The sequence below is a fragment of the Triticum aestivum genome, chromosome 6A, assembly GCF_018294505.1.
Source record: "Triticum aestivum cultivar Chinese Spring chromosome 6A, IWGSC CS RefSeq v2.1, whole genome shotgun sequence".
Lineage (NCBI taxonomy): Eukaryota > Viridiplantae > Streptophyta > Magnoliopsida > Poales > Poaceae > Triticum > Triticum aestivum.
In genome coordinates, this window is record NC_057809.1 from 517,157,589 (window position 1) to 517,169,806 (window position 12,218).

Here is a 12,218-nt window from a genome sequence, read left to right on the forward strand (position 1 = left end):
GCCCAGTACGTACCATATGCCTTGCCTTCGACCCGTCACAATACAGATACTAATTTCGAAGGCGGCAATACACGCATGGCTTGTGTAGCTGAAGAAAGCATATAGCTCAAAAAACAAGACGCCGGCAGTCGGTGCAGAATATATTCAGATGCCTTGGCTGAACGCACGGCAGAGTCTGAACAGGCAGGGCTGCAAGTAGCAGCAGCAGCACCCAAACGTGCGGCGTCGGTCACATATCATTGTGGTAACCCGGTGGTTGGAGTTGCCACGGATGAAAGATGGTTCAAAGCCGCTGAAAGCTACCCGTGCGTGCGTGGGACTCCCGGGCGCGGAGGGCGCGCGCCCATGCGGCGGGGAAACTCTATAAAAGCCCACACGGGTGCTGAGCTTGGTGCTATCTATCCACCCACCCATAGCCTGCACTGAGCCAGCCACCGCAAGGAGGAAGAAGAAGAGGGGGAGAGAGGGGGTGAGAAGAAGATTTCAGTTCAGGCGAGATGGCGCCGGCGCCGCTGCCCCTGCTCGTCGCCGCCTTCTCCCTGCTCTTCGCGGCGGCGACTCCGATCAGGGACGTCGCCGACGCCTGCTCCTCGCAAGTGCAGGGTATATATAATTCCCTCCTTCCTTCCTTCCTCCTAGACTGGCTAGATTTCTTGGATACTGTTCTTGTGTGTGTGTGTGTGTGTGTGTGTGTGTGTGTGTGTGTGTGTGTGTGTGTAATTGCTTTGCCGTTGGTTATGTCTTGCTTATGCAACTGGATCAAAGACAACTGATCTGTTGACTTGCTAAAAACAGGGGTACATGATGACTTGACATATTACGTATTAGATTAGATGGTTCAGTAGGAATAGAAAAGGCTATTGACTTATATAGCGCCTAAGTGCAGAATTCGAAAATTTACAAGGCGTAGAACAGTCCTTAGGATGGGTTAATCTGATGATGTTCCCTTGCTGAAGTGGCCAGCCGGAAGGTAGAAGCACTGCTGTCCTGACTCCTGAAACTGAACCGAAGTAGTAACACCGTGACACACATGTAGGCCGAGACAGGTCAGATTCACCGTATGCATCACGCTGTAAAAACATTTTCCAACCTGCAGCGCGTAAAGCGCCTGTAACTGTCAAAGATAGTAACCGTGTGAGAGTCGACAGCCATGGCCGGAGCCAAAACTTCAAAAGGGCAATCCAGGCAGAATCTCCTCCCAGTAGCCCCTCCCTTTTGCCAATTCTTTTCTCCACCAGGAGGCAAAACAATGCTAGTATAACCACCACCATGTCGTTAGGTGCATAATGACCGGTAGATTACGCATGCTTTCCGCTGGAATTCCATGGCACCGCCAGGACGGAAAGCGTCTCCCTCGGTTAGGCGCACGTATTCGTCCACGGCCAATCGGCGCCTCATCACAGCAGCGTCGCTTTAGGCCAATCATGCCCCGCTAATCGCCGCTTATTAATCAACGCCGCTCCTTTCCGGCCCACGAATCGATCATATCACATTCACATGGCCCCGATCGACACCGATATAGATAGAATTGATGGCCGGTGAGTTAGTGGCCGATCGATCGATGGTGTACTTCGGCCGCCCGTGCCGTGACGTGCATCGATCGGTCCATCAATGGCCCCGTACGCGCCCCACCGCCAACCACCGCCGTATCTAGCGCGACACGGCGGGATGGCCGCCGAAATGCGTGGGCGGGCAGCGGGCGCGTGCGTGTCGCCGGCCAGGATGTATACCCACACACGCGCACGGAGGTGCGTTCTCGGTGGTGTCTGGTGTATGGACGGCGTCAGTTCTGCTTCAGCTTTTGTGGCTCGGCACGTACCCACGACGGAAATGTTGGAGCGTGGAATGATTTCGCGGTACTACGTGTAGCCATATCTGGCTGGGGCTGTAGGTCCGTCCTGAACACTGGCTTAGCTTAGATTAGATTGTCTGATTATCAGAGGGGTTGTTGCCCGTCCCCAATCATCCAATTAATGCAGTGGTGGTGCTCCGGGTGTACAGTCTTGGCGCTAGTTCTCCCTGAGAAAAATATCTCATCTTTGTAGGGTGTTCCTAATGGTCACCTTTCACCTTTTTTGCCTGAATAATAAGAATATATGGTACTTATCCTGTACTGGCATGGCATGTTATGGTAGTAGTGTGTGCTTAAGGCACTAAAAGTCATGGAAGCCGTGTTGAACTGACTGGTGGCCCTTAATCATGGCATTGGCAACCACCCCAATCATCGATTGTATCATGGTGAGCACTGCTGTTAACTGTACCTAGCTAGCTAGCTGCCAACCAAAAGCGTACGTCTCACTTGCTTGCCGACGTGTGTTCATTCCTGTTGGACTTTTCAACGTGGCAAAAAACTCACATTTCATTTCAGTGTCTGCGAACAAGGATTCCAAAATACAGTAATAATTACAAAAATCTCACAAGTCACATGTTGCACTAGCCTCTCTGCTGCCTACTACCACTAACGCCATATCAGGCGCGATTTAATACGGTTATGGCCAGTTGATGCGCCCCGGAAGGCGATCATGAGAGCTGCCATTCTCGTGCGCGAAAACTTTACCTTCTCATCGACGCGATCGCCACTTGCATGCATACAATTACAACCACCCTGCATGTGCTGGTTTGGTTTGGGCCATACATATGTCAAGTGTGAACGATCCAAACTCGGAGGCCCGTCGGGAAGGGAAATGATGTCAGGTTTCTTTACTCTGAAACCCGGACAGACACCTCCAAATCTGATGACATATGAGACATGCATGTGCCTTCACCGCAGTCACTGCCGCAGTGCCACTGGTGGGAGTACGTGGCACCTGCTCGGTCGGTTGCCATGTCGGGCGAGGCATCGATACGTTATCGCAGGACATCGATCACGCTCAGTCTCAGATCACAAGACTGCTAACGATACGATACGCACGACCTGCTGGTCGAGCTGCCTGCCCGGTGGTGCGGTAGGTCCAGTGGTTGCCGACGATGCACACTGGACGTACGAACGGTCTTGCGCTCTTGCTTGTCAGCAGGCAGCAGCAAACTAATCCGTATACTGTAACAACGGTGAATTCTGTCAGGGTTAATAAGTTGCGGTTACTTTGAATTTGAAGTACTGACTGTGTGTTGCTGGACAGCTGCAGATTTCGAGCACCTGAACAGCTCCGCCATGCACCTCCCGCTGCACCACTCGCGGGGCCCCTGCTCGCCGGTGTCGGCCCCGTCGGACCTCCCCTTCTCGGCGGTGCTCACCCACGACGACTCCCGCATCGCGTCCCTGGCCGCGCGCCTCGCCAAGGCGCCGTCGTCGTCGTCCTCGGCGCGCCCCACGGTCACGGTGGCCTCGCTCTACCGGGCGAACGACGAGGTCGACGGCGTCGCGGCCTCCCTGGCGTCCGTGCCGCTCACGCCGGGCACGTCGTACGGCGTGGGCAACTACGTGACCCGCATGGGCCTGGGCACCCCGGCCAAGCCGTACATCATGGTGGTGGACACGGGGTCCTCCCTCACCTGGCTCCAGTGCTCCCCCTGCCGGGTGTCGTGCCACCGCCAGTCCGGCCCGGTGTTCGACCCCAAGACGTCCAGCTCCTACGCCGCCGTCTCCTGCTCCACGCCGCAGTGCAACGACCTCTCCACCGCCACGCTCAACCCGGCGGCCTGCTCCTCCTCCGACGTCTGCATCTACCAGGCCAGCTACGGCGACAGCTCCTTCTCCGTGGGCTACCTCAGCAAGGACACCGTCTCCTTCGGCTCCAACAGCGTGCCCAACTTCTACTACGGGTGCGGGCAGGACAACGAGGGCCTCTTCGGCCGCTCCGCCGGCCTCATGGGCCTGGCCCGCAACAAGCTCTCGCTGCTCTACCAGCTCGCGCCCACCCTCGGCTACTCCTTCTCCTACTGCCTCCCCTCCTCCTCCTCCTCCGGCTACCTCTCCATCGGCTCCTACAACCCGGGCCAGTACTCCTACACGCCCATGGTCTCCAGCACGCTCGACGACTCGCTCTACTTCATCAAGCTCTCCGGGATGACCGTCGCCGGCAAGCCGCTGGCCATCTCCTCCTCCGAGTACTCCAGCCTGCCCACCATCATCGACTCCGGCACGGTCATCACGCGCCTGCCCACCACCGTCTACGACGCCCTCAGCAAGGCGGTGGCGGGGGCCATGAAGGGGACCAAGCGCGCCGACGCCTACTCCATCCTCGACACGTGCTTCGTGGGCCAGGCCTCGAGCCTGCGCGTCCCGGCGGTCAGCATGGCCTTCTCCGGCGGCGCGGCGCTCAAGCTGTCGGCGCAGAACCTGCTCGTCGACGTGGACAGCTCCACGACGTGCCTCGCCTTCGCGCCCGCCAGGAGCGCCGCCATCATCGGCAACACCCAGCAGCAGACGTTCAGCGTCGTCTACGACGTCAAGAGCAACAGGATCGGCTTCGCCGCCGGCGGCTGCAGATAATTCCTTTGGAAGAAGGTGCACGCAAGCAGCGCATGCATGCGCGGAATGGGTTTAATTTAATTTAATTTGCTGCATGCACGTTCACTTTCTCAACTCGTCAGTTCGACCGATGTTGACGACTACACACCACAAGGTAGATAAAAAGGAGGTACGTACTAGTAGTTGATTAAGTGGTGTACATGCATGCATGTTTAGTTATCACAGCTTCGTTGTGTTACATAAAAGGAGACACCGAGCACAAAACATATTACTGCTATTTATAGGATTGAAGCTATTTATATTGTTCAGACCAGATATTGAAAGTGGAAAAAGAAATGCATAACTTGAATGCACGTAGCCAGAATATGTGAAATACTTGTCTCATGTAAATTCTTTGGCAATTACTGGTCAAAATAATGTACCACTTCGTATAGCTAAGTTAAAGGGTGTGCCTTTGTTTCGAATATGGCCCTTAGAACTTCAAAAATTGCTCCTGTTTGAGAACATGTGACTTGTAAAATTGGAAACTGTACATTTTATTGATGTGATCTTTGCAGAATCAGAATTGATTTTATAACATTTCTGACATGATTTCAAGCTGTGCTGTTTGTGGTATGGAGTATTGGGTGTTTGTCATGTATGAGAAATATGTGGCATGAACATTCATGCCTATGATGCCGCTCCGATCACATTTTGTTGCACCACGCTTGAGATCATGATGAGATCATGGTGACAAAGATCGTTACATGTGTCACACACGCTAGTCCACTCCTTTAAGACCAGTCATTAGTCAATGGATCCCTATTTTGTACGGCTGCAATTTGTAATTCCATATTTCACAAGTGGATGTTGCAAGGAAAATAGTACTACGTAATTGGCTATCATAACTAAATGAAGTTAGTTATTTAACTAAAGTAAAGAACCATCGGTGACTGCTACAAGACGAAAGAACATTAGTGCTTGGATCGTTGCAGTATGTTCAATCATTGCAACAAAGAAAGTACAACTAGTCAGGTAGCAGTACATCCTTTTTCCATGCATTGGGAACCAAAAAATAATGAATCGGCTAAAATTTCCTAGATACGATCAAGTCATTCTTCTAACCAAAGCATTATATTTATTGATGGGTAATTTTATTTTTCAAATTAACTTTTTTACGGGTACTTCAAATTAACATTGTGGCGCGTGTTCCACCAATTAAACATTGACTTCACGGAGTGGTTTTCATTTGTTGGGGACATGCCGCCTCCCTTGGACTAGACTTCAATGTTGCACTATTCCCTCGCTATTGTTGCAGTCAAGGACAGAGACAATCCTAAAGTAAAGATGGTTGTTCCCCCAGGTCTATGAGTAACAATCAGTGTAATCTCCATTTAGAAATACATAAATCCATAAAGGTAAACTCTACTTCAACTAGCTTAACCTAGATGTTGTCTGCAATACTATTTTGCACAATGTTGCATATATAATGGCCAACACCATCCCGTGGCAACATTGTCGTAGTATTAGTTTGTTTAGCAATATCTTTCCTATTTATAAAGATTAGAGTTGGTAGTGAGTTCATATGTGGGTCCAACAACCTTCACAATTCTTCTCCACACGGCAATCCAACCACCTTCCAAGAGACATAAACAAATGTGCACTACTAACATGTGGGGCCTAACACAATTAAACAAATGTGCACTACTAACATGTGGGGCCTAACACAATTAAACAAATGTGCTACTGCTAATGTGAGAACAACATTCTTGTAGAAGGCACAAGATAAGAAATGCAAAATCATGACTCCAACTCAAAATCATTATCTTGGTTTTAGTTTCTCTTTCTAACCAATTCTACAAGTTCTATATCATAGCATAAGAGAGAGAACAAACTGTAACTTCAACGCGGCAACAAACATTGCCCTCCTATGTTTCAAAATTGAAATGTTATCTCACTTTAGATGTTACAAAGAACCTACTATGGTCACTTCAAAAACTTCTCAACGCCTACTGCATCCCTCTTATCTGATTTCTTGCTCTCTTTTCAATCGTGAATCATGCAACAGACGCAGGAAACTAACATCATTTAACCATCTCATAAGCAGGTAGCCAAACCCCTTGTCTTTTTATGGCTCCGTAGCAATGCATTGGCATTGTGCTAATTTAATTCTTAAGAGTAGTTGTGGCAGTTCATTTTCCACCCTCGTAATGGTGTACTTGACAAGGTATGGGTAATGTTGTAGGTAAGTTAGGGTAATCTAGCTTGTATAGTTTTTCTTCTCTTTTGGGCCATTTGTATTAATTATTAAAAAATCAATAAAAATACACAAAGAGAGTCATGTTGTTTCCCTAGAAAAAAGTTAGGGTAATTCCAACAAACGTATAAAAGAATGTACCAAGTCCTTCCAATGGCACTACTACCTTTTACCATGAATGCCTACACATGTAATCCCTCCATACAAAAATATAAGACGTTTTTGCAGTTCAGTTGTACTAAAATATAAGACGTTTTTGCAATACAAATTGAACTACAAAAGCGTCCTATATTCTAGTATATAGATAGTACATCATATTATTGTACGTGTCAGGGGGAAGGGGCCGGGGAGTAGCGACAATGGCCATGTCGAGACTAATGGCTACCAAGGGCGAAGAAGTGAGGCAAGCGGGAGTCTAAAATTTCAGTTGATGAGGTAGCACCATAGGAGGGTGTGATTAAGATGACGACTATCATGCCACAAAACTCGATGACACGGTGATTGGGATGCCTGAGGGCTCATAACACATATGGTATGGGGTGATGTGGGGTGAGAGAGCGAACAAAGATAGAAGAAGAGGGGTTTGAAACATGTAGGTAAATAATATCATGGTTAGAAAGTGACCAAGATGAAGAAGAAGAAAAATACTAGTCCCTCCGATTTTATATTACTTGTCGCTCAAAAGGATGCATCTAGTGAGTATTAATTTTAGTTAGGGCATCTTCAACAGCAACCTGCAAATTTCCTCTCACATCTGTCCGCGGACAGGAGGGATCAGTCCGCAGACATAGATGCGGGATGCCGCCATCCAACGCTATCCGCATACATCCAGCCTCCCTCTTTTTTTATAGTTCGGACGTTTAAATAGCCGCATACACAGAGTTCAGACGTTTAAATAGCCGCGTACATAGTACATATGTTCAAATAGCCACATGCAGCACTAGTTCAAATTTTAAAAAGTGCAAATTTTACATTCCAACATTTTTGTCCCCTTTACCCGCGCATTGATGCTCAATCAAATTTTTCTTCAGCTGCTCGTGAGCTGGTCGATGTCGAATTCGTTGATGCATTTGAATAAATTCTTCAAACGTGGCCAGATTCTGTTTTGAAAGTTCGATGGGATCATCCGTGTTCTCAAATTCTAGATTTGCGATAGCATCCTCACCCTCATCCTTGACGATCATGTTGCGCATGATCACACAACATGTCATCACCTCTCACAAGGTCTCCGGATCCTATTGTCTAGCAGGTCCACAAACAACTGCAAAACGGGCCTGCAGAATTCCAAATGCCCTCTCAACATCCTTTCTAGTTGCTTTTTGTCTTTGGGCGAAGTGAGCCTTTTTCTGGTCAACTGGGTTAGAGATGGTGCCGACAAAGGTACCCCACGAAGGATAGATACTGTCAAACATATAGTAGTCCATGTTGCACTCATGTCATTTACAATATAGTGTCAAGGAGGAGTTTTTTCTTCAGCCAGCCTCGCAAACAACCGTGATCACTATAGCACATTGATGTCATTGTGAGGCCCGAACATGCCAAAGAAAGCGTGCCAAATCTAAAGATCATGTGATGCAACTTCTTCAAGAATGATGGTGGACTTCTTAACATGACCCTGATATTGCCCTTGTAGATCCTTCGGGCAGTTCATCCATTTTCAATGCATCCAATCAAGAGATCCAAGCAAACCTGGCCACCCTCTTGCTTCTGAGATTGCCAAGAGCTTCTCAGTGTCTACCACAATTGGTTCTCTCAAGTACCGAGGTTCGAACACCTCGACCACGGCAATTGCAAACCTGACCATTGCATCTCTGCATGTGCTCTCAGACATCCGTAGGTAACCAAAGAAGCCAACCGTTCCCACGATGTCCTTCTTCAAGACGAAGTAGTCATCATAGGACCGAACGCCATGGTACAAACGATCGAAACAGTCTTGCGCATTCGAAAACACCGGCGAAAATGGTCAGGAAGAGTGCATCCGGGGCAAAGTAGTCATCCATCAGTGTCAAGTGGCCGTGCACCCTGTTGCGGTTGAGCACTCGATGACCCTTGATCAAGCCCTTGAAATTGAGAACATGCTCCACGTCTTCAAGGACCGCCTGCATCATCGCTGTCTCATCTGAGCAGTCCTCCTCGTTGGACGAGCCGTCGGACGACTCAACATATATTGCTCGTATATGTACTCGAAATCGGAATCCATTGCTAGAAAGAAGAAGGAAAAACTTGTTTAGTTCCTACAATTCATCAAACAGTTGTCGGTCACGGTGAGTATAGCAGTAGCGGGTGGTACCAGTGAGGCGGTCGGAGGACAGGGGTTGAACGGTGACCGAGGAGAAGTGTGGTGGAGCCTAGCTAGAACGTTGAAGGGGACGGAGACGTAGAGTTCCAACAGAGGTATGGCGTGACGATCGGGGTGGTGGAGTGGCGGCGAAGGCAATAAAGAAAGAATTAAGGAGAGAAAATGAGAAGGATAGAGACACAGGGTTCAGAAAGAGTTTTGGGTGAGCCGAGGGTGTCGAAGTCCTATGTGTGTGTTGTCCGGACTCACACAAAGCTCCCCATGTTTATCTCCGGTTTAGGGGAGAAAGTACGTCTGAATCGTGGAGCGGACCGATACAAACCCGCATTGGATGACTTTCACGAGGTACGGTCTGCCTTGGAGATGCCCTTAGAAGAAATTCCTGATGAGACAAATATTGTTTCCTTCACTGGCGACTATTAGACGGATGGCATCGAACCTAGCAATGTCCTGATGGGAGTGTATAAGAAGATTGCGGGCACAGGGCGGCACCACAGCACGATCATGCAAAGGAACAAAGAATCTCAGCATAGTGCCCACGGGGCACGCCAACGATCAACACATGAATGGGATAATTCCCAGGCCTGGAAGCTTTATGAGAGGAAAGGAGCTTCTCGCATCGATCCTTCTCAATCAATCATCAATCAATCACCAAACTAAAGCAAAGCTGCATTTCTCCCTTCATCGGAACAGTAAACAGTGCAGCGGTAACGCCTGTCCTGTTCGGCCGGTGTCCCGTCGCCATCGGGCCGGGCATCCGCCGGACCCGCGCGCGGCGCCGGAGTCAGCGTCAGTCCAACCGGGCGTGCGGCGGATAGGTGCGCCGACTGAAATTCGCTCGTACATGTGGCCAGGTACGGACGGACGTGCCGCCGGCCGACAAATGGCGTCGAAAAGGTCAGAAAATGCAAGCCACAAGGGCATCTCCAATTTCAGCGTGCTACACTCGTCTCCAAAACGAGGATAACGCCGAATCCAGTGTGTAGATTTTTTTTGCGGGGGATCCAGTGTGTGTATGCGCGGGAAGTTTGGTTTAGATGCCTTCATCAGTTGCAACTTCAGATCCCGGTGCCTTCGGAGAATCGGAGACAGACACCCTCGTGGACTGGTGGCTTAAGCGCAGAGTAGGCTTCAAGACGATGGACACAAGGGGTTTTGACAGTTTTGTCATCTGCACCGGTGGCTTAAGCGCAGAGTAGGCTTCAACACAATGGACAGAAGGGGTTTTGACAGTTTTGTCATCTGCACCGCTTGGACAGAGAGGAGCAGCAATCGGACGCCAAGAGTCTTGCTAGCGTGATTTTGGATGAACTTTGAGATTGGAAATTAGCTCTTCAGGGTGTAGGAGGATTACAACTCTTTGTGAGAGAGTAGGGTGTACGAGGATTACAACTCTTTGTGAGAGAATAGGCTAAATTAGGGCGTTTGGTGTGGGTGTTCCTACGACGATGTTCGCATCATGGTGAGGTCTCTTGTATATCTTTTTCTGTCTTCTATAACCGTAAAAGTATGATACACGATTGTGTACTCTCGAAAAAAAGTCATCTCCAATGCTGACCCGCAAACTAGACACCGCATCCATCCGCGGACAAGGGAAACTAGTTCGCGGACATGGATACAGGAGCCGGACATCAAACACTATCTACATACATTTCAAATCAGCTTTAAACTGACCGGATGAATTACATGCGAACCTAATGATTTCATTCAAACCGAAGCACGTTCATTACATTTCTGACAATTTTCATTAAAAAAGGGGGGACCAGACCTAAACTTAGACTAGGGCGACGTCTGTCGTCCAAGTCCTTGTTGTTCCTTTCCGGCGACCGCGTCCTCCATCCGCCGTCTCCATGAGCGACGGTGGCAAGACCCGTGAAGTGAAGGTGCGGTCACGGGAGAGGAAGAGTAAAAGATGGAAGACGGACCGGCCCACTTGAGACATAAGGCGCTGCCGCTTCCCATGCCCTATCCTCGAAGGAGTCTGCGACTTGTCCATCGCCGGTGGACGTGAGGTCCACGATGGAAATGTAGGGGGCCGACATTCTGGTTTGCGATCGCCTACGCAACCAACACCACTTCCGCGTCCACATCCGGCTGCCTATGCGTTGCGACCAGCCTCGGCAACGAAGTTGGGGTTCGCCGCAACCATGACCGCCATAGCCTCCTCGCTTGCCGTGGATCTGGCCCTTCGCCAGTCGGGGTTGCTCGAGGAGGACCAGGTTGTACCGCTTCTTCTCCTGCATCTTCCGGAACAGTGACATAGGTGCCGACGCAGGCGAGGAGGCCTCGGGGGAGCTGGCCGGCATGCCGGCCTGGATCTGCATGGCAGGACGCCTCTTCCAGGTGGCCACAAGGGCAGCGACCTCGTGCTTCAAATCCATCAACTGGCTCTCCCACGGAGCGTTTCCGCTCGCGGTCATTGTCGTGGTTCTAAGCCTGACAGTAGAGTGGGGGGTAGGTATTGAGAGGCAAGGTCCTAGCTATGGAGAGGTTGTAAGCACAAAGGATGTACGAGTTCAGGCCCTTCTCGGAAGAAGTAACAGCCCTACGTCTCGGAGCCCGGAGGCGGTCGAGTGGATTATGAATGTATGGATTACAAGGTGCCGAACCCTTCTGCCTGTGGAGGGGGGTGGCTTATATAGAGTGCGCCAGGACCCCAGCCGGCCCACGTAGGAGAAGGTTTAAGGTGAGTTAAGTCTGGGGCGTTACTGGTAACGCCCCACATAAAGTGCCTTTACTATCATAAAGTCTACTTAATTACAGACCGTTGCGGTGCAGAGTGCCTCTTGACCTCCTGGTGGTCGAGTGCGTCTTCGTGGTCGAGTCCTTCAGGCCAGTCGAGTGTGTCCTCGTTGGTCGAGTGAGTCCTCATTGGTCGACTGGAAGGCGACCTCTTCTAGGGATGTCTTAGGGTAAGTTACTTGGGACAGGTCCGTGACCCTACCCTAGGTACATAACCCCATCATTAGCCCCCGAATGGATTGAGGCTTCGAGTGAAGAAGGAGTTGATGTCGTTTCCGATTAACCTTTGCGCTCTAGTTGTGCGCTGTTCTGGATCAAAGAATCTCTTCGTTGACTAGGAGCAATTCGTCTTTGGTCGACTCGATCCATTCTATTTTTGCGTCGAGTGATCTTTCGAGCTTCGTCGATCTCCGAGCGACGGATCGCCGGAATCGCCGCGTCTGACAGGCAGATTTGTTGTTCGCGGATTCTGCGGGGTGCGAAATTTGGGGGCGCGCGCGAAGCGGGGCGGACCGCGGCGTTCGGATGGG

The 12,218-nt window shown here is 50.1% G+C and overlaps 1 protein-coding gene across 2 annotated transcripts; it reads left to right on the plus strand.

Annotated features, from left to right (window-relative positions):
• Nucleotides 1-294: 294 nt before the first annotated feature.
• Nucleotides 295-4,990, plus strand: LOC123128217 (aspartyl protease family protein At5g10770). 2 transcript variants are annotated; one of them, XM_044548161.1, is made up of 2 exons: nucleotides 295-603; nucleotides 3,120-4,990. In XM_044548161.1, the coding sequence occupies exons 1-2, from the start codon at nucleotides 498-500 to the stop codon at nucleotides 4,430-4,432; spliced, it is 1,419 nt and encodes a 472-aa protein (XP_044404096.1). In that variant the 5' UTR covers nucleotides 295-497; the 3' UTR covers nucleotides 4,433-4,990. The 2 variants fall into 2 exon arrangements, with proteins under 2 accessions (XP_044404096.1, XP_044404097.1); XM_044548162.1 differs by having other exon boundaries at nucleotides 372-603; nucleotides 3,126-4,990.
• The last annotated feature ends 7,228 nt before the right edge of the window (nucleotides 4,991-12,218 follow it).

Bases quoted from the DNA above. Each gene is read 5' to 3' on its own strand.
- LOC123128217 (XM_044548161.1), top strand. From the start codon at position 498: ATGGCGCCGGCGCCGCTGCCCCTGCTCGTCGCCGCCTTCTCCCTGCTC. The intron at 604-3,119 runs GTATATATAATT...GTTGCTGGACAG, and splicing joins CTGCTCCTCGCAAGTGCAGG to CTGCAGATTTCGAGCACCTG.